We start from the raw sequence: 23,667 nt of genomic DNA on the forward strand, positions 1-23,667 counted from the left end.
AGACTGTAGACTGTGCCACTAATTTCTTCCTCCGGAAGACAGCAGCAGATTTGCAATCACAGTTGATCACCATATAATTGCTTACTTGACAGGACTGAACCATAAATTGATTCCCGACTGACTCCTCCTTTCTACCATCTTCATGCGCCAAAGTAGCTATGAAGACAGCAACTGACTGGAAGTGCTCAGAGACCTGGTTCTCTGTCTTCAAAGCAAAGCTTTGTTTCCTTTGAAATAAGGAATCAAGTTCATCGCACGTGATTGCAATAATTTTGATCATGCTGCACATGTTCCAACCACTGTTTTCCCTAGTGTCACTGTAGGTTGATGCAGTGAGTGAGTGGACAGCAACAAAGACGATGACAGAAAGAGATGTTACCACAGGGACCACGAGGAGGAATTCTTTGGTAGGAAAGCTGTGATTCAGGGTGATTTAGAGAGGAGAAAATAAAAACATCTAATTTTGTTGTTGAAAAAAGAATCTTTTGGGGCTTAACGTTGTCCAGCAAATGTAAGGCTCATCAGAATAGCTTTTCCATCATTAAATATATCTGGTAGTAATCTATGATATGTTCACTCTATAAAATACATATTAGCAGCTACAGGCTAAAAAATAATATAAAATAATATAAACCACATTTTAGGCACAACATTCTAACTATTACAATATCTAGTTATTTTATTTATTTTTTAATTGTAATTTTTTTTATTTGTGTGTAAAATGAACCCATACTTAGTAATATAACAGCTCTTTAACAGTATGTACTAATGCATAAACATTATGTGCATGCCTAAATCTAGATAAAGCTGAAACCATTAATACTTTAAAACACTCAAGTCAAGGCAGTACCAATGCAACCTTTAAACAGCCACAACATGATGGATACGCTCATGTGCTCTTCTTATGACCTGTCACCATAATGTCAGAATATATTGTCTTGTTGATATCTGTGATATGTATATACTTTTATATATAGTGAAGTGGATGACGGAGCAGCAGAAATGTCAAGCTGTCAGTATGATCTGGTATACCTTGAATGGCTCTCTAATTAAAAACCTCTTTAGAGCCTTTGTGGTGCTTACTTTAGACGTGGTGTGTATATTTGCCTAATAAAATGTATCAGGCACACATACTTAGAGTTTATACTCTTTAACTTAACAACAAGTTATTCTTAAAGATAATGTGACTAATACTTCAATATGTTTACAACCCACAACTATGAGCGATCCAACAAATTATGATGACTCTGACAGGTCTGGTGTTCTTACTGTCAGGTTAGTATAAATACTGTTCGTGAAGTGTATGTTATTGTTAGAAATGTCAGCTTTACAGCACAATAATGCCCACTGATAAACTAATGTGACTATGTTGGGTGGACCGTTGGGTTGGGTTTATTTTTCAGGAAGGATCCGAGCATGTACAATGTCTTATATTTCTCATTAGAGATATTTTTCAGGAAATAGATTTCAGCATTAATTTATCTTCACTTACCTACATCACTCAACTTGGCTAAGCAGTGCAATTCCAATCTCATTGCCAGTCCCAACATCAACAGATCAGTTTTATATTTCTTTCCATCTGGCTAGTGGATAACTGTACTGAATGTTGAGTTTTTCTACATATCGGTTTTGTAAAGCATCAACTGCACAGTCGGTTCACTGTTTAATGTTTGTGTTCAGGCCTGATTTAATTGGCTTAGGAATGTTGAAATGGTTTGTATTAGGTTACAAAACACTGGTGCTTAACTTTGTCTGGTATTTATTGTAACCCAGTTAGCCCAATTAAGATGATTGCTTGTTCTGAATGTTATCCAGACAAAGAAAGCAGCTGTCATAACGATTTCAGAATAACCATTGTATGGAAAATAGTGTAAAGCTATATCTACCTTGGACTTTACTATGAGGAGTATAATAAAATTACTTTGCACAGAGGGAGAGATTACCCAATAGGTCCCAAACCCTCACTTTGTTTGAGACCTCTACAGTATGTCCTCTTGCAATTTAAAGGCTTTGCATACCAGAACATAATAAAAATATAATCTTTTACTTACCAGGTTCTGGATTTCTGCTACAAAAGCAGTGAAAAACTAACCTAGGATTCACTAGCTTGTAGAACTATTTTTAGCAGCAATAATCTGAACTAACTTGAAATAATAATTTTCTGTAAAACTTTCACATCAGTGGGGAGGGATTTTGGTCCAATCTTCTCTATAACATTGCTTCAGTTCATTGAAGTTTGTGGTCATTTGGGTCTCATTGTGGTGAGACTACAGTCATGTTGAAGGTTGAAAAGCAGAGGGTTTCTCCTTGCAACCCTTCCAAACAAGCCATTCTTGTTCAGTGTTTTTCTAATTCTACTGTCACAAATTTTAACATTTTAACTGAGGCCTGTAGAGTCTGAGGTGCAGCTTTTGGGTTTGTTTGTTTGTTTGTTTTTTGCAGTTTTTCTGAGCATTGCATCAACTGACTTTGGGGTGACTTTGCTGGGATGTTGATGCCTTGAAAGACTGGCAACTATCTGTGAATAATCTTTCACAGTGTAAAATGATGGACTTTAGATAGTTTGGAAATGGCTTTATAACCTTACAATGATTAACTGAATTTCAAGGGTTAAAGAGTATCTCCAAGTGATTAATATGTCAAAACCACTTCACCCACAATTCTCTCGGGTGCTCTCTATGTTTTTGGGTGAAGTGACTCCTTTTACAAACCACTGCTTAAGTTTGCGTATAGATTCTGGGCATGTGTGTGTGTCTTTGTCCCTCTCCTGACCTCACAAGTTGTCAGACTAGCTGTCTCCCATTCTTTTATACCGATCCCCCTTTCTCTCTTACCTCTTTCCTTTCTTACTAAACATTTACTCTGAGAAGAGACTTCTTCTAACCTTATCTACAAGACAGCCCTCTGTATACATGTGTCAGTGTTAGATATCTGTACTTTTTCAAGCAGGACACACAAGTCTTTGGATTTTAACATAACATTTTGTCTAGGAAAGGAGCTTTCCTGTAGGAAGTCTACTAAATGAAAGTGCTGTTCTTAAACACTTACTGTACCAACAATAACATGGAACTTTTTAAGATGTGAGCCTGCATTAGCTCACTTCATTTTACTGCAGTACATGGTATCTCTTGTGTGTGTGTGTGTGTGTGTGTGTGTGTGTGTGTGTGTGTGTGAGTGAGAGAGAGAGAGAGAGAGAGAGAGAGAGAGAGAGAGAGAGAGAGAATATCTAATATATCTCATGCACTTGTATGGTGTTTAGCATTTTGCATGTAAATATGTGCACAATAGATGTTTATAGTGTGTACATGTGGATGTGGATGTTTGGCTTGGTGCATGAATGTGATAGGGTTTGACATTTGGCACACCACCATAACTGTGTTGTTGTTCTGTATTGTTTGGCTCTCCCCAGTAGAAATAAATCTGAAATTGTTTCCTAAGAACATATTACCCCATTAGCGTGAGTGTATTTGTGTGCGTACTGTTACGACCCGGCTCGAAAAAACAAGAGCGGGGTGTCCTGCGACTTCCCATGCCCAAACAGACACAGCCACAGCATCTGACTTTTAACAATAATTTATTCACGGCAATGGCACTCAGTACATGGTAGTGGGAGTGTATGATTTCAGGGTGAGCTAAGGCCAACACAACAAACAAAACCCAACCTAGGCTTCGGTTTCCCTTTGACCTGTTCAAGGAAAAAAAACAAAGAAATGACACAGTCTGACCTCCCTGGTCTAACAACACAGGAAAAAACAAGGCTTCCCAAAATAATTGGCAGCTCACCCCTACTTGCTCCGCACTTCACACACATGCCCGAATTTAACTAAGTAGCTATGGCTGCTGATGCTCCATCTGGACCTGAGGCAAGTGCACGGGAAGTTTTCCACACCCCACACACCGCAGCTCTTCAATCGTCCTTTTATAGATTACGTGCACAGCGGGAACCAGTTACATCAGGCCGTTCCTTCCGTCCACCAATCACCTGTGCAGCCGAGCCCCTGCACAGGTGAATTGGCATACAAACATTATGAAACAAACAAACCAACAACACGCGCACGTAACAGTACAAACCGGCCAATGTTTTATACTTTTTTTTATCATTTTCTGATTTTCCCATTTCTGACTGTCTTATTTTCTTCCTACCTGAACAACAAAATAGGGATTTTTTTTATATCAACATAAACCACCACTATGATTGCTTTAATGACTTGTATGTTTAATCTGTTTAATCTACAATCTGCTGTAGTTAACTATTTATTCGTCTTTCCTTCACATGATGATGCTTCCAATGGATATAAGACAAACCTAATTTATTCCAGTGTTCCCACATGCAGGAAAACATTCCATTATCATGTGTCATCCTGTTATAAACTGTTCCACTTGCCAAAGACCCCAATAAATGTCATAACATCGTTTGGTCCTATTTCTGTTTAAAACAGCTTTATTACACTCACCTAAAAAGATCAGTTACCCAAGAGCAAAACTATGTGTAAGTATGTACAATAATGGGGGCAATTCTTTCCAAATGAAGAAAGATCATTCGTCTTTAACATCCTGTCCCAACCTTTTTAAAATAGAAAAAAAAGTATCCTTTGAGAAGGGTTGGGAGTGCAGATTGAGAGAAACAAGTCCCTATAAGGGGGGAAAGGAGAAAAGAGGACTGGAATGTCAAAATAAACTCTCATTCTGGCAAGGCTTCATAGGTAATAGATCAACATCCCTTTTTTTATGCTAGGAAATCTGTTTTAGGCACTGTGCACAGTACCTCTGTTTAACTTAAGGCATCTGGATGCTGGGTTTTGCTTTAGTAGCTTAACTGAAGGGCAAGAGGAAATCAATATAGCCAGAAAACACACAGTAGACCTGCAGCAAGTCATAGAAATGCTTATGTTTATATTAAACCACACAAAATTCTGAATGTTTTTTTATAATCTTGCTTCTAATAGCAACTTCTACCACTTGTTATCCCCGACACCTCACCAAACTACACCATCCAAATTAGTCATGTTTTTGACATCTCAGAGAAGTTAACTATCTTTCATTCTTTTTGCAGAACACTTTCTCCAGTGTCTTTCACATGGACTATGAGGAACTGGGTGAAGTCCTAGATGCCCCAAAAAGGTAAGAGGATCACCCTCAGCACAAGCCTGTTAAAATGGCATTCGAATGTTAATGACTTTATGCCTTCAGGCATACTCTAGCTATTTTCATCAGTATTTTTGCAATGTTGAAAACTGCCCTTTCTCTCTCCCTAAGAGGCCTTTAGATGACGTTTGCATAATGGGCACTTGCACAAAGATCTATTATCATCATGTAGAAGGAGATGTTTTGGAAGTAATGAAAGTCTTATTATGCCCCTTCAGTCACACTGAATTAAAACAGTGTAGACAAGAACGAGGGGTTCAATACTCTTAAGTTTGCTGAGCTGATTTGCAGCCTGTTGGGATCTTTTTAAGGTAATCCAAATTCTTCACCTGCCATATTCCTAGATATTCAACTGCAGGATTTCAGTACAAAGCTTTTGGTCCTCATTAGCTGGGCCCTTTTGGCTTCATTACACTGTCTTTAGGTTAAAGTTGACAGATCTTGGGTTACAACCAATGTTCCCTCTAAGCTGCACTGCTGTCACGGTCTCTGCGCACAGAAAATCTGCGTTGCGCACAAAAAAAAAAAAAACTAACCTAAATTGAAATTAAAATTAAAACTTTAACAATTCTGTTTTGCAGTGTTAGTCAGTAAGTCACTGGCTGCTCCTGTATGGGATTAGAACGATGCCACCTTATCCCATAGTCCAGCCAATAATGCGATTCACATTCGTATATACGCAGCTAATCAACGTGGTTGACAGGCTATGACAGCGTCCTTATGTGCCGACACCGGTGTTTTAGCTAGCAAAGCGGCGTGGCTGATGTGGAGTGAAGCCACGTTAATGACAACGTGTACAACCATTGGAGATGTGAGCAGGACAGACGGAACAACTGACGGAAAAAGTGTGGACTTTATACCAGTTTTTAAATTGTGTTGATAGGCCACGTAAAACCAGAGTTATGATAAAAATATCTGCAATGTTTGGTTTTCTACCTGAATACTGTCGTTGTTTATATTTACTGCTGGAAGAAACGGTAAAAACAGCGTTTTATAAGGAAAACGCTCGAAAGCACTCTCCACCTGTGAGCAAAAACAACCCAGCCTTTCCTATTGGTCGAAAAATGTACCATGTCGACTAATCAAAAAATGATATGGCAACATGGCATTTAGTTGTTTAGGAAGGGGGAAGTTTTAGGAGTGACGGCAGTGTTTTGAGATGTGAGAGATTTCCGACGTTTAGTGCAAATCTTGTGTAGTTAGTGTGTAGTTAGTGTGTAGCGTAGTCAATAGTTTTGTTGTGTGTGTCAGAACAATGAGGCGACTGCTGAATGTTACAGGTGTTACAGGAGTGATACATCTCCTGTTGTCAGGCCTGCAGGTATCAGGCTGTTGTTCTCCTTTATCTCATAGTGGACAGAAATTAATTTTTGGAGTGGCACAAATAATTTGTGTGGCATCAAATTTGATGCAGAACACCTGATTGTTCTGTAAATAGTTTCAAATGTTTATTTAAAAAAACGCCTTGGCTGCATTTTTAGGTAAACAGCTGCAAAAAACTTTGTTTTTTGCATAACTCGGTTACTTTTTTGAAAAAGTAACTATATAATTAAATTGCCCAACAATGGTCATTATATACTGTATTTTGCAGACAGAGAGTTACAGGACTCACTCCCAGACCACAGACTCATAATACAAGTCAGAGCTTTATATATATATATATATACATATATATATATATATATATATATATATATATATATATTACTTCCAATAGTGTTAACATACTACACAGGTCATGAACAAGATTTTTTTAAATTTTCATTGTAAGTGGGCTAAAGCAGTTAATTAAAAGTAGTCTAACATAAATGTAAATGCTGTAATTTGATTATTTTAATAAACCATGTAACTTGGATGGATTCGATGCTGGCGTGACCACAGTGCACACGTCTGCTGTTGCTCACAGTGGTCCAAAGGACCGCTCAGGGAGTTTGTGTGTTTGCTCAGACACATGAAAAATTAGAGGGAACATTGGTTACAACCCATTTACCATGATGAAGTGGATGCTTTTACTGACTTGGAGACCATCTGAAACCTTTCCAGAAACCATCCATTATGAACATTGTTTTGAGATACATGTGCACTCCTATTACATCTGACAACTCAGGTGGATGATGGAGATTTTGGTTGCTGTTAGTGAAAGGGCTCTTTGTTGTGTTCCCTGAATTATTACTAAGCAGTTTTTGTGGCGTTGTAGGGCACATGGTCATATTGGTGGAAACAGCTGCCATTTCCATGAGCTGTGTGCTTGGTCTTATAGCTCAGGTGGTAGAGCAGATCACCTACTAACCGGAATGTTAGATAGGAAGCACTTAGGAACAGCATAGAAAAAAGTGCTTGTGCGAATTGGTGTGAATATGTGAATGTACAAGTTGTGTAAAGCGTGTTGAGTGTTCAGATAGAGTAGAAAAGTGCTATATAAGAACCAGTCCATTTTACCTGCAACTTTCCAGTTAGTATCATTGATCAATAGGGTTTGATGAGTGGTTGTTGATCAGTGGTCATGATAATTTGCATATTAATGATCGAGGAACTGACCTCACAGCCCATTGTTCATTTAGTGGGCTAGTTTCAGTCATTGTGAAAATATACTGTTGATAAGATTGGGGAAACCTGCAGTCAGCTGAGACTGAAGAAGTCAGTTGGATGAGTGACGAAAAGTTTCTCCCGCTGAAAACGCTACATCCAGATGAACAGAATCAACCAGTCCATTTACCATTTAACAGTCATTAGGGGTAGTCACATCCATAGCAGAACATCTCTGTCATGGTCCTGGGTCGTTGACCCAGCATTTTGTGTTTATTATTATTTTATATCATTATTATTATTATCTTATGTTCTGGGGGGTTCTGTCTATATGTATTTGGGGTTGGATGTTCTAGGTCTTTGGTTATAGTTTATGCTCCCGGTCAGTTTCGTGTTTTTGGTTTCGTCAGTGTATACTTCCTGTTTTACTTTGTAGATCCATGTGTGACTCCTCTGTGTTCAGTTTTATGCTCTCCCTGTCTCGTCTGTGTAATTAGGATCAGCTGTGCCTCCCTCCGGTTTGCCATTTTGTGTTCCTCGGCATGTGTATATATAGTGTCTGGTTACCTGTGTTCCCCGTCGGTTCGTCTGTGTTATTCTGCGTCATTTTGTCATCTTTGCGTCTCTCTGCTCCACATTCTGCTCTCCATTTCCAGTTCTCCATCCCCTGTGTACCTCCTAATGTCTTTCCCTGCGTGTGACTTTGTGAGTTATGGTTTCGTGTTTTGTTATTATTAGTTTTCCCCAGTTTAGGTTTATGTTAAGTTCTGCCCTCGCTTTTGTTATTGTGCACTGTAAATAAACTCACTCGCACCTCCGCTGCTGTCTGCAACATTCACTCCACCACACGACTGCTGCCCCAGCCGTGACAATCTCACTCCAACTAAATAAACAATTTCATTCACAGTATTCTCATACTTGCAGACTTGAAGACGGGTAATCGGTAATAACAGTGTGTCCTGAAGGGATGTGACTGGGAAGGACCTAAACCCAAGTGGCGTTCTGTTATTGGACTTTTTTTTTTTTTTTTGTCTGTCCCATTTGGTTCTTTAGCCATCAGAATTGTTGTCTGAAGACCAACAAGGATACCAAATGGATTTATTTTGCCAAATGGATCATCATGGCATTGCCGTATTGGTCCATTTGATCAAACTTTGTTGTTAGTATTTATTTTATTTTCAGTTGTTACAGATGGACAGACATGACTGGGGGATAGGAAAGGGAGAAAGAAAGAGAGGAAGGAAAAGAAAAACAGAAGGGAAAAGGGACAGTGAGAAAGGGCACTTACAAAGACAAAGAGAAAAAAAAAATCTCCTGGATCACCTGTTGAGAGAAAAAGAAGAGAAAACAAGTAAAAAAACAAACAAACAAAGCAACATACTAAACACAACACCATCACGTTAATCTAGCTAAGTGTGAACAGCAGTAAAAACTAAATATTGAATGTTGTTGTGCAGCACGCAGGACAGACAGCGCACAATGTGCTTTAAAGTAGCAGCTAAGAAAGGTGTAGTTTATGTCTACGAACAGTGAACACCCGTGTGCAAACCTGTGTGGATCAGCGCGCTTGTATACAAAAGGTTTCCCCATGTAACGGTCTGCTAGAGGGTGTGGAGGGCCATAGCCCTGTCCCCCAGGGCATGAAGCAGGCATGGAGGAGATCCAGGCTCCAGACATCCAGAGGCCCCAGAGTGCGAGAGCCCAAGGAGTACCACCGGAGGGGCATCCGTGCCACCCTCCTGGGAAGGGCTGAGGAGATCCCCAGACGAGGGGTCACCCAGTAGCCACGGAGCAGAAGCCAGAGGGGGCTGCACCGGCGTGCCCGCCGGCTCCGCTGGCAGCGTGAACCGAGTGAACCGAGTCGCAGGCCCCGAGGCCGGAGGCCCTCCGGCCTGGTTAGACTTTTGTGCTAACCACAGTTTGTCCGTAATAAACACCAAATTTAACCATAAGGGTGTTCATAAGTATATGTGGCAAAAGGACAGTCTAGGTTGCAGGTCGATAATCAATTTTGTAAAAGCAGGTTTGCGGGCTATATTCTGGACACTAAGTGTAAACAGGCACTCAATTGTGAACTGATCATCACCTAGTGGTGAGTTGGATCATGTGGTGAAGGAAGATGCAGGAAAGGCCTGGTGTATCCAAACATATAGTGAGGGTGTGCTGGCTTCATCTGGAAGAGGCGCCCAGTAAGCAAGGTATTCGGTTCCCACTTCCAGCATGTTCTGCACCCCCTCCTGTCATGGTCCCATCCCAAGTCAGATAGTGGTTGCTGGAGGTGACGGGAGCCATCAAGCTGAAGAAGAGGTTATATGGGGGCTGAGATTGTCTGTAGAACTCTGGAGGGAGATGGCAGGCACTGGCAGGCCAAGTGGAGTTCAGTTCTTGCAATAGCTCAAACAAAAACTCAGGTGTGGGAAGAGTTCGGCAAGGTTATGGAGCAAGACTTTTGATTGGCCTTGAAATTATTCTGGTAAACCACCAAGCAACTAAGACGCGAAAAGCAGTGCTTTACTCACACAGTGTATGATGTGCTGCTGACTTCCACTGAGCATGTATTTGGGCAGTGGAAGGAATACTTTCAGGGTCTCCTTAATCCCACTGACACATGTTCTGGAGAGGAAACAGCATCTGGGGACGAGGGGGGGGTGACTCGTCCATGTCAAAAAGCTTCCACTTTGATGGCCTCATCTCTGCTTTTGGTGAATAATGTGGTCGGGTCATCTTCATTGGTTGGTGCTAACTTACACTTAATTGTCCTGGTCTCTTGGTCATGAGTCAGGGGAGAGAGGAGCAGGTGATTGACAGATGGATTCATGAAAAAGTAGATTCTATTAATCTGGATGTAGGGTTTTTTAGTGGGAAAACTAAAATTGCTAGATGAACAGAACAAACTTTTTTGGGTTTCTTTACCTGGATGATTGAGCATGCATTAAGAAACAGATGGATGTATTGCTAGTTAGTTAGTTAATTAGTTATTGCTCTGAGCAATAACAGAAAGAATTACATTTTGGATACAAAAAGCAAAAATTAGCTTTCTCCAAAGGCTAGCCGTCCCTTAGAGATAGAGTGAAAAGTTCAGTCATTCAGGATGAACTCAGGGACACTCCTCCTCCTCACTAAAAGGAAGTAACTGAGTTGGTTTGGGCATCTGACTAGGATACCTCTTGGGTGCCTTCTGGGTGAGGTTTTCTGTGCATATCCCCACGGTAGACCCAGGGAACACTGGGAAAGATTACGTCTCTCAGCTGGCCGAGGAATGCCTTGATGTTCCCTCGGATGAGCTAAAACAACTGATAGGGGAACTATTGAACTGTTTTTATATATGGTTTTGGTTGCTCATTAAAAGTTTGTGTATATTATGACTACTAGTGCATTCATATGCTACATCATTGGTTGCCTGTTAATATGATGCAATTATAATATGTCATGCACAATTAAGGTTTTGTGGGTCTAAATTGGAAGTTATTTTTGTGATATTAAAATTATATTATACATTTATAAGGTCTTACTGGTGCATAAACTTTACAAATAAGCCGCTTTAGCATATTTGCCATGGCAGGAAAAAATTAATGATCAGTAGTTTTTATCTCTGTGTCCTGTTTGTTCTCTAGAAATGATAAAATGTCGCAAATAGTATAATGGCCATTTGTAAGGGAGAAACGGGAAAATAAGAGTCATGAAATGATTTGAAAGGAAACCCAAAGAGGTGAAGACTGAGTTCCCAACAGAGGGTTAAATGGTTTTAGTATTTACAGCCAGGATGAGTAGAGGGCCATGGTACAAGGGAAAGGATTTGGGAATCTGCAGCTGTAGACTTGGGTTGCAGCCAAAAGGGGTGAATAAGAACTAATCTGATTTAAGATACAATGAGATAGAGATCCTTCCCCTTTACTCCCTCCCACTCACTCCTCTTTTGGCATGCTGCTCTCTAGGGCGGCCTGACCTCCACAGTTGCTATGTAGCATCTTAAATTCAATCTTAGTCTCATCCTAAGCAATACAATTGGATTGTATGTTTGTATTTGTGTGTGTGTGTGTGTGTGTGTGTGTGTGTGTGTGTGTGTGTGTGTGTGTGTGTGTGTGCATTCACTACATTTTCTGTGTATCAGCATATCCATATATAACTTATGCATATATGTTAGTGCTTTATGTGATTTTGATTAGTCAGTTTGGTTTGCCTGGGGTAAGAAGAAGAAAAAGAGGTATGCTACAGTTTGATGGATTGCATATTTATAGGAGAAGTGAGAAGAAGATTTTATACTAATAAGAAGGAGATAAAATTGGATTTTAGTTTCTGAGAAGTTTCTAATTAATGACAAGTTTCTGAAAGTAAACTCGAATATATCTGCATGAAGTGCAGCCATATCAGCTTGCAGCCATGGATAAGTGTAAAGAGCTCACTGAAATTGAGTGTGGTACTATAACGGGATGCTATTCCTAGATATTCTGCTATCAACTTTCTAAATAGTATTACTGCAAAGTGAAAGTATTTAGGAGGCATAGTACCTCAGACACAAGGTTGAAACCCACATAAAATGACAGAGCATTATTGTCAAGTGCTGAGTCACATAGTGCATAAAATTCACCAACACTCTGCTGCTAAGAGAAGTGTGAAACACTATATGTATTCAAAAGTAGGGAGATTACTATTTTCCACCAAAAAACATTAAAAATGTAGCTTTATGAAAATAAATACAATATGACAGAACAAACCAACTCAGTAAGTAAATTGTTAATACAGAAAAGTGAAGAGCTTAATAAATTAAGCTCTAAACATGATTCAATAGGGAGCTTAAAATGAATGCAGGTATTGTGGTAGTAAATATACAGTACATGAACGTAGATAAAACTTTAACCAAACTTTAAAGTAGTTCCTTAACTTTAACGTAACTCTTTAATTCTGTGATATTATTTAGTAATGTGTGTATTTTTTATTGCATATTTCATAAACATTCCTAACTGTAAAACTGCAATATAAGCAAACAAATGAAGCCTGAATATAACATGCTATGTTATGTATTAACACCGCAGTTTGTAGACCCAATTTGAAGCTAATCTACATAAGAAAATATACAGCTCAAGAATCGAGAGGAAAGCTCAAATCACACATGAGATTTGGACTGAAACAGTCAAGTTGAAGAATATTCAATGATGTGGACAACAAATTGACGTAACAACATTACATATACAGGTCCTTCTCAAAAAATTAGCATATTGTGATAAAGTTCATTATTTCCTGTAATTTACTGATAAACATTAGACTTTCATATATTTTAGATTCATTACACACAACTGAAGTAGTTCAAGCCTTTCATTGTTTTAATATTGATGATTTTGGCATACATAACTCATGAAAACCCAAAATTCCTGTCTCAAAAAATTAGCATGTATTTCCTACAATATACAAGTTTAAGTTTTTTTTTTTTAACAAAGAAGTCAAATTATTTTGAAATAAGCTATGCTACTCCAAATAAAAATCAAAAGCATGTCATGCACTACTCAACAACTCACTACAACGTTTTTGAAAATTAATTTAAAATCTGAACCACATATTTGTGGGTTACTTCCAAATATTAGGAGGGGCCAAAGCTCTTGGTGCTGAGAATCACAACAAGAAAGGCATGTCAAAAGATACTGAGAAATGGAATAACACACTGATTAATTTTCATAGGATTTGGTGACAATAATAATGTAAGTGGTCTTTAAATGTAACCTTAATGCATTTAAAATAAAGAAAACTAAAAACACAGAGAATTCATGGTTTGGTATATTTTTCTTTAATTATTAAAGATCAGGTAATACATAAAACATGCTTTTGATCAGACTTTAATCACTTTTTCCATTACTTTTCCCTTTCCGTGTGTCTTAGCTATAAAGATATAGCTAACACAGTAAAGGAAAGTTTGGTGAAACAAATGGACCTGTGAGTTTCAAAACAGAGTTTCAACATGCTTTTCTTGTGTGACTGATTTAAACCCCATGCACAGATATTCTTCTTACTAGGTCTTTTATTTTTGTGAGAAGATATTATGCTCTCCGGGCCTCTTATTTTTGTGTCTGCTAATAATTCAAGTCAACAGGGAAAGAAATTGAAATAATTGGTATATGGACCAGACACAAACCAGACCTTGCCTTGTCTTCTATAGGGTCTCATTTTTTATATCCCACTTTCATTCCAGTTTCTCCTAATCTAATAATTCTGTTTAAATGCTGCTGTGTGTATGTGCTAGATTTCCTCTGGGACAGCTGCGAAATGGCAAAAATGAGCAACTCCATCTGGGCCGATGTGGGAAGGGAGGGAGGAGCAGTGCAGGATGTTAGCTTTGACTGTCTGGAACTGCTGGAGGCTTTTTATAGTGACATTAACTGCCACGGCTGTGGCTTCCCAGTGACACGAAATCTTTTTTGCTAAAGCAGGAAGTTCAGTCATGCTGAACTGATGCTGTAGATACAGCTCACAGGAATGGCAGGCAGATGATTTCAAGCAGACAAAGTGGGACAGTGAAGTTTGTGTGGGTCTGGAGCTTGATTGTTGTCCGGAATCGAAAAACAAAGTTTTCTGTCATGGTTTATGTGATGCCGGTAGGTATTCTATGACCTTGTTTAAATCAGTCACAGAGCAAGGGAGAGGAAGGGTGGATTTTAGTGTGGATTTCAGTTTGAGTGATTAAACCCAAACACAAATGCACATAGTCTGCTCCTTTTCCATCTGTGTGTGGGTGTATACTGAGGTCACTTTGGACAGGACACATTGAGGTAATTAGCTTGAAACCTCAAATTTATCCAAAATTAAAGGCCTACCATGCATTAAATCTTGGAAATCAAAGAAAAACACTAAAAGACTCACTTTTACTTGAGAAACGAATGACTATCAGAGACTTAAACACTCCATTGCGCTACAACTCCACACACACATACACACTACAAAATTCATGTTTTAATGTTAAATGTTCTATTTTTGCTCTTAATAAAAAACTAGCCAAATAATTTAAGTAAGTAACTTCAAGGGCCAAATGCATTATATTTCTTTACGTCAATATAGTAGGGGTGTCGTGGACCACAAGTGGCCCCCGGGGCACGAGTTTGAGACTCCTGCTCTAGTAGAACCAGGCTTAGGGAGAGGCAGACATCTGCTGTGTTGGGAGGAATTTGCCAGTAAGTGTACTTCAGGTCTACTTCACTGGATGGTTAAGAGTGTAAAGAGTCTCAGAATCTGTGGGCACAGTTGGCTGGAATCACTTGCCCATAATTTTACCTCTAACCCTAGCCAGCCAATGGAAGAACACCCACTGGTTGAGGAATGTCTTCTCCTTGTCCACAGAGATGTTTACTTGCCCTAGTGCCCCATATTAATCAGTTGCCAGTAAAGCCTTGCATAATGTATAATGGGCTTCTAAATAGTTCAAAACACAAAATACATCAATATTCAGTTTTTGGTTTTTGGTTTTTTATTTATTTATTAATCAATCATTGTTTTTTGGGTCATCCACAGGATTTTTCTGCTGGATTATTTGAAAGAAAATTGGAAAATTCACAAGTAGGTGTAGATTTCACTGTACTTTGTTGGACATTAATAGCAGATTAACACAACTGATGCAAAGACTATGCAGTGCTCTTAAAGGTTAGTTAAAGAACCAAATTCTTTAACTAACTTTTACCACATGAACATGAAACCAGCCAGTGTTTGTGTCCACTTTTTTGACAGTGTTACAGCAAAGAAATAATTTAACACTACAAAGCTATATAGTAATCTACTGGAGATGGAACGGTCTCACCTTACTACACAACAACAGCAACAGGACTTGAGGCTAACCTCAAAACTGCTTTCACCTTGCTGTCTGATCACTCCATTTTTTTCTGCTTCCTTTGAGATTTAAGCTTCTCTCTTGCCAAGGTTGTGGTCTTTGGCAGGGATAGCTCAGTTGAGGCAGGAATAGCTCGGTAAGTAAGATCGGAACGTCGGGGTTTCAAATCTCCTAAACAGCTACTCTGAGGTACCCCTGAGTAAAGTACCTACACGCTGCTCCTCAGGCGCTAGATTGGTGGCTGCTTACTGCTTCACTGAGTGAATGGGTTAAATGCAGAGAGGAATTTCCCCACAGGGATCAAGAAAGTATACATTTTTTATTTTTATTTATTTATTTATTTATTTTGAGTTTCTCATTTTAAGGACGTAAGAGATTATATTTCTGTCCTTAACCTGATCCATTTTCTCCCAAGTCTCCCTCTAGTAAACCTCTGACCTGATGGGCAAACAGAAACACAAAAGGTGAAAAACCTGTAGAAACCTGAGGAAACTTAAAATAGACAAACAGGAAAAGGTCTACCAGGTCTGTAAAAGGTCTACCGTTTACCTGTACAGTTATGACAGATAGTCTTGGCTGATGCTAAATGCTCTGGTCTTGGCACATAACACAAAACCAGAAGCTTTGCAATATCTTAACTGGACAAACTGATATGACCTATCTACACCCATTATAATAGACTACTTCTACTGTTTCCTTTGGCTGGGTTATGTTTCTCTTGTGTGAAGTAGATAAGTTTGCTAGATCTAGTCTAAGAAAATGAATTACTGAAATCCTGCTCACGTCATACTCCTTGACCCACATCTTTATCTCTAAATAGAGCACTCTGAGATACTAGCCTAGGACAAGAGCTTCCATAATTTCTTCTTTTGTGGATTTGTAATCTACCCACTTGCAGAACAAGTCCTTCAAATGGGTGCATAGCTCTTGGGGGGTTCTTCTGCTGGAGTGTCAAGGGACCTGAAACCCTTTCAGCAAGTATCTCTGTTTCTTCAACAATGCACTAAGGACTAGCTTTCCAAATGGCAGCCCTGTGACTTGTGCTGTGGGCTGGGCTCTGCTTGCCTCCATGTCCAATTGGAGCTGAGTAAACAGGGTGAAAAATGAGTAAAACTGAGGGTGTTCTTCTTTTCCTGCCTTTTATTCTTCTCTATCTGAAACTGCATGAAGGTCTTGAACATCTGAGCTAGACTGGAGAGACCCATGCTTCACAGTGGGAACCATGCATGTAAAAACCATCTGTTCACCTTTTCTGCCTGGTACAAAGATGCGGCAGGTGGAACCAAAGATCTCAAATTTGGACTCATCAGACCACAGCACAGATTTCCACTGGTCTAATTCCCATTCCTTGCTGCTTCTGCTTGTTGCTTTTCCTTAGTAGTGGTTTCTTAGCAGCTATTTTGTCATGGTCCGGGTGAGTGCTGGATTTTTTTCCATTCATCCTCTGGGTGGAATCTGCAGTGGAAGCTGCACTCCTGCGTGTGTCCACACCTGTTGGCAATTGAGCTGCCAGTATTTAAGATCAGCTCTCACCACTACTCTTTGCCAAATCTGTAGCTAACCTCAGTTAGTGCAGTGAGCTGTAACAGCAATAGCGATATTTTCTGCTTACCTTGTGTTTCTCTGCTCAGTCATCCAGCCGACCTCCATGCTCAAATTCTGACAATACTCACCTTCATTCGGACGCTGCTCTTTCTTGACAGCTTTTCCATCACAGCTCAAGCCAGCTTCACATACCTGCCTGCCTCTCTGCCATAGTCATCGGACACCACGGACCATCCCTGGCTGGAACCTTCATCGTCTCACCCGGACTACTTACCCCTCCTGTACCAATACTCCACCTGCAATAAGTAAGACAGTTCTCGTCCATGATGCATTCGCACTCAGTCTTCACGGAAACACCATCTGAACCTTGCCTCCTCTCGCAGTGATTCAGAGACTCCTGATTTTGTTCCCTGACCTGAAACCCCCCTTTTCCTCCCATATCACAGAATTCATGCGTACATAGTTATTCTAGTGCTTCACATTATTTTGTATCCCTCATAGGCCACGTTACATCACAGTTCACAGCTCATAGTCAAGTCATCTTTATTGTACTCTGTAAATAAAGTCTGGTAAATCACGTTCACCAGTGCCTCCATGTGTGATCTGCATTTGCGTCTGGTTGTCTGGTTCGACCTTCGACTGAGATATATTTGACCATGAAGGTCTACTTTGCGCAGTCTCCTCTGAACAGTTGATTTAGAGATGTAACTGCTACTGGAACTCTGTGTGGCATTTATCTGGGCTCTAATCTCAGATGCTGGTGATTTCTGAGGCTGGTGACTGAGATGAACTTCTCAGCAGCAGAGGTGACTCTTGGCCTTCCTTTCGCTTGGTGGTCCTCGTGTGACCCAGTTTGGTTGTAGTGCTTGATGGTTTTTGCAACTGCACTTGGAGACACATTCGAGTTTAGCAACTTTTCTGGACTGACTGACTGTTCCCATCTTCCCATTAAGAAGGCAAAAAATTCCACAAATGAACCCTGACAAGGCACACCTGTGAAGTGAAAACCGTTTCAGCTGACTATGTCATGAAGCTCATTGAACGAGGGCCAAGGGTTTGTAGTGCTGTCAACTAAGGAAAAAAAAAAAACATATTTAGAGTTATTTATCAATTTTCCTCATATATTTGATGTCTGCAGTATGTATCTACAATGTAGAAAGTAGTTAAAATGAAGAAAAAACATTAAAGGAAAGGGTGCGTTAAATGTTTATATACTGTCCAGTATGGTGCAGAAACTTAAAGACTTTCCAGTGATCCACGTTCACTGTTGACTATAAGGAAAAATCTGTAAGGTCCATCCTTGATTATTTTCATAATATAATTGCTAGATTCCATCAAAACATGCTTAACAGTTTGTGTCTCTCATCATGGGGTCCTTTCTGTCATTTGCTAACACATGCTCATATTCCCTCCCAGTCTTACTCACACACCACTTGCACCACAGCACTACAGCCAAAATCCATTGGCTTTAACTTTAACTGACTTTAAGCTTGTGCCATGTTTATATATCCATTTTCCATCATTTCTCATGCAGTATTATAGCTGGACTCTGTGGTTAAACTTGGAGAGACAAAAGATAACAAACAGGGTTATTAAGTGGTGACAGACATGACTGATGGCTTTAGCTCCCAGGTCTGAGCCAGGGCACACTGAACTCAGGTGCGGCTCTCTAGCTCCCCTAGCTTTTATTAGCCAGCAGCTATTTTATTATTCAGTGCTGTTAGCCTAGAGCAGGGGTCGGCAACCTGCGGCTCTTTAGTCTTTAGACTGCGGCTCCTTGGTTTGAGAAAATAAATTGTAAAAGTATTTAGCTGAAGTGTATTTTATTTGTGTTAGTTCTTTTTTTAACTTGTAGTTCTAAATTGGAAGATTATCATGATCTTGAAATATAAAAATAAAATGATATTTTATTATTTTTCCTCGCTCAAAATAACACTCGCGGAAGCCGGTATAACCACTGAAACGCCGTGCATTTATCAAGACTTTCAACCCCAGGTAGGCCAAGTATGGAGAAATGTAAGAAAAGAAAAATATCTGAAGAAATGCAATATCCCAGAATCCATTTCGTCCAAAACTCAAACGAGGCAGTGGTGGAGGAACACAGAGTGGCGGAGTTTGAAATATTACTCTTTCTGGGTCACAAAATAAACTTTTAAGATATTTTCATGCGAGAATGGTGCTGTGTAAACTTCAAATATCTGCTCTATTTATCAAGACATCACATATTTGCAAAAGTGCTCTAACGTTTTCACAGATGCCTGTTACCTACCAGCTGACCGCATAGCTGGACTGGCCATTGGGCCAATGGTGATTTTTCATTTTTATGTTTGTTTGTTTGTTTGTTTTTGTAACGTATAAACAATAAAAGGTGGTGGATTAGCCAATTAGCCATGATCAACTCTGGGCTGGACCAATTACAATACATCCCTATTGAGGGGAAAAGGAACGCGATTCGTCCCGTACTTCAGCTAGAATGAAAAATATACACAAAGCTGGAGTTATTCTGTGTTTTTGCTGCACAACTGCCTGTTCTTCTCTCATTCTCTCCCCTCCCTCTCCTGTTGCTACTTCAATCATGAAACTGATCAATGATCAGCTGATCGGCTTTTCTCTCTTGTGTGTTTATCGCCCACTTTGCGCCAGAAAGAGGAAACCAGCGGATGTTGCGCTAAACAACAACAGCAGCACGTTCAAGCTTGATCAGCTGTTGTTAGAATTTATTTAATATTACTTTCTAGTATGAGCTGTTTGCTGGAGCCACAGCTATAAAAGCTGCTGCTCATGATATCGGTTTGGAAACATGAAGGTGATACAAATCATGCATATATACCAACAAGACAGTGTACATCACTGTCACAACAGCGTTTGTTTTAGTTCAAAGGCTTTATGGTTTTTCCTATAATACCTGGTGGTGTAGTCGATTTTTTGTCAGTTTAGCCTTTTATATTATGTTTAACCCGAGTGACCACCCGGTCAGCTAGTGGGTAACAGGCATCTCCGAAAACGTTAGAGCACTTTTGCAAATATGTGATGTCTTGATAAATCGAGCAGATATTTGAAGTTTACACAGCACCATTCTCGCATGAAAATATCTTAAAAGTTTATTTTGTGACCCAGAAAGAGTAATATTTCAAACTCCGCCACTCTGTGTTCCTCCACCACTGCCTCGTTTGAGTTTTGGACAAAATGGATTCTGGGCATTTCATCATTTCGAGCTGATTGGAGACCAAAACAGCCAATCTGATTTTTTTGCATCCAAGTCTGTGATTGGCTGGTTTTGTGGCACAAATATAACAGTGTACAGAAAGAGTTGAACGCGCACGGGCAGAAATGTTGAGAGCGCAAGCAACACGTTGAGAGCGAGCGCAAATGCAAAAACTGAGCGAGAGGGGCTGCTACTGTGTGTGTGTGTGTGTGTGTGTGTGTGTGTGTGTGTGTGTGTGTGTGTGTGTGTGTGTGTGTGTGTGTGTATGGATAATAGCAAACACTGAAATACATTTTTTGCACGCAGCAATGAATTTTGTTCACTCAAATGTAGCTTTTTTTTGCTCAAAATAAATTTCTCCTCAAAATGCAACACTTGCACCTGCAATTTTTTTTTTACGTGCGCTTAGAATAGTGGCACAAAAATAACGCCATAGCGTACAAGTATGCCTAATTTGTGGATTGTCGATCTTCGAATTGTAATATTTAAAGAAATTAGGTCACTGCTGAACTGTATCTAACCATCATCCTTAACATTACATTAATTATCATTTCATCAAAGCATTTATTGAAGCTGCTGGCATTATGTTATAAGTTATATTATAGGGGTTATCATAATCAAATATTAACATGTTTATTACAGGTGCAGTTATAACTACTTTAAAATGATTGAGTTAATATATATATATCATAACTCAGAGCCTGAGTATATTGTTACAGTAAAATAGTAGCTGAGCAAAGGCCTGAATGTATCCAGCTTCTTGTGGTATTTGAGTTTGCTTAGTTACAGGTGACGAAAGGATGTCCAGTCCATGGGGACCTCAAAGGCCTGAGATCTTCACCATATTTGGATGGATGGGGAACTTCTGTGTCTGCAGTTATCTCTTAAAATACATGGATGTTTTGTACATGCAAATTATGTGCTTGTAAACGCAAGAAGGGGCGTTACAATACCCTGATGTTATAAAAGCAATCTAGAGTGTATTTTGGGCAGAGATGTACAACTGATGTTTTGCAGTTTGCACCTCTCCACGCTGCGTGCATTCATTAAAATCAATTGTTTGACCGACCTCTTCTGGACCATCATTGTTTTACTCTCGTCCTCAATTTCGAACCCGTAACAGGATCCACATACGTACTTGAGCAGCTATTTCCCACTATGAACTATGATAAAAACAAAAACCGCTCACACCTCACAGACGACAGCTTACAGTCCTGTGTAAAGATGAAAGTGACTTCGTACAGCCTCGGTCTGCAGACACTGTGCGCAGAGGTTCAGGAGCAGAAGACACATTGTAAACATATCACGGCAGACCCGACGGTGTTTGCTTGAACATGCTTTACAGCTTCTCTTTATTGACCACTTTTCGCACACGGTTACTGTACACATGCAGCTGGCTTTAACTTTCCAGCACACAGCCCGACACATAACACAACAGCAGAGAGAGCACAGACTTTAAGGCAGCGAGGCGTGATTGCGGATCACGCTCAGGTGCGACCACCTCTGCAGGCCACGCCCCGCCATACACATTAACGAGGTAAAATAAATATTTATGCAGATATTTTGCGAATATTTATTATTCATTTTTTATGAGCACAGTGCTTTTTTCCAATTATTTTTACAATTCAGGTCAAGGCTCTGCTACACGCTCCGAAAGCCCAAAGGCGATATAAGGATGACTAAAACTGGATGTTTTTCTTTTTTGTTATAATTTTTTAAGAGCTCAAAATGTGTTCATTGCATAAATAAAATTTCATTTTCTTTGTAGCACTTCATGAATTTCCTAAGCAACACACTATAGTTGTTTATACAAAGGATAACAGTAAAAAACAATGTATGCAGTGTTATCTTCATTTTAGATGTCAAAAAGTATTTGCGGCTCCCAGTGTTTTCTTTTCCGTGGAAACCGGGTCCCAATGGCTCTTTGGGTCTTAAAGGTCGCTGACCCCTGGCCTAGAGCTTTAGAATGTAGCTTTCAGGTTACATTGGCATTTAAGGAGTAGATGGGCAAAGCTATGAGAAGAAATATGAGAAGGAAATGTTTATTTTCTCATTTTTGTGAAAAGTTGCAAGTTAAAAGTTAAATTTGAGTCATCTGCAGTTAAAGCTTTCCCCTTTAGTCCTCCACATTCCCTGTCAGCTTTCTATTTGTGGATACATTTTTTTTCTCAGTGACCTTTTTCCATTAACTTCCAAAAAGGTAAACGGTAAATTCAGCATGAAGAATGTTAGCCCACAAACAGCTCCAAAAAAGCACAAATCTCATTAAGAGAATTTTTGAATTTGCAGATTATTGTCTTAGTAATACTTTGCTTCTTTACATATGACATTACAGAGACCACATAACTTAAAGCTCTGATTTTAAAACATGTTTGTGTCTGTCTTATAAACTGATATCACTCTATGTTCTTTTAGATCTATTTTTAGGTCCTCTGATAAAAAAAAAAAAAAAGAAATAATATACATGACTAGTCAAAGTTGATACTATACATACTACTTAACTGCTTGTTGCTAATTTTGCCAACTGTTGAAAATACTCAGGGCTGCTGCTACTTCTAAAAGTCAAAGTACTGATACAGCACCACAAAGTCCCCCCTAGTAGAATTAATAGAAAAGGTTGCACATTTTAAGAAGAAAAACTATTAATTGAGGAAGCAAAAATACTTAATACATATCATGCATACATATTATGCCATGGCCACCACATAATAAATGTTGCCACCCCATAACCAGTAGCAAAGAAGGGTAGAAACTGCATACTAGAACTCTAATAACTGTTATTTCTCTGCCAGATATATTAAAATTGATACAAGGCAGAATGGATCCGTTTTATGTTGTTTATCCCAAATTCTGACCCTCCCTGTTGCAACAGAGACTCATCAACCCAGAGAATGTCTTTCCTATCCTCTGTTGCATAATTTTGGTGAGATGCTCTTCTGCATATCTTGATTGTGTTACCATTGCTTTCCTATAAACTCAAAGTCATCTGGGTATTCTCCTCTGACCTCTGGCATTTTCTCCCGGACAATTGCTTCTTACTGGATATTTTCTATTTTTTTGATCATTCTCTATAACTTGGATAAGGTTGTGTGGGAAAATCCCAGTAGGTCAGCGGTTTCTGAAAAACTCTGTCTGGTTAGAACAACCATGCCACATTCAAAATCACTCAAGTCACCTTTCTTTTCCAATCTGTCGCTTGGGTGATCTTTTGATATCAGCGTGCCTCAATTCATTGAGTTGATTGGCTTATTACATATTTGTGTTATAAGTAGATGAATTGGATATACCTAACAAAGTTGCTGGTAAATGTGTAAGAAATTATATGAGTAACCGAAAAATGGGTCTTCTGCTTTCAGTGATATGCAGGCCTATGTGATAAACCATTCCACCATAGCAGTTTTTGGACAAAGCTGTGTCTGTTAAAAGAAATGCTTTTTTA

At 39.4% G+C, this 23,667-nt stretch overlaps 1 protein-coding gene across 5 annotated transcripts in view; it reads left to right on the top strand.

The window, feature by feature from the left end:
• Window positions 1–23,667, top strand: part of pde5ab (phosphodiesterase 5A, cGMP-specific, b) — a 110,126-nt gene that overhangs the window by 53,516 nt on the left and 32,943 nt on the right. For all 5 annotated transcript variants that reach the window (XM_063470286.1, XM_063470289.1, XM_063470287.1 and 2 more), the window contains one exon: window positions 5,054–5,121. In XM_063470286.1, coding sequence (XP_063326356.1) covers window positions 5,054–5,121 — 68 coding nt within the window. The remainder of the gene's footprint in view (window positions 1–5,053; window positions 5,122–23,667) is intronic.

The sequence above is a fragment of the Pelmatolapia mariae genome, linkage group LG3_W (genome assembly GCF_036321145.2).
Source record: "Pelmatolapia mariae isolate MD_Pm_ZW linkage group LG3_W, Pm_UMD_F_2, whole genome shotgun sequence".
NCBI lineage: Eukaryota > Metazoa > Chordata > Actinopteri > Cichliformes > Cichlidae > Pelmatolapia > Pelmatolapia mariae.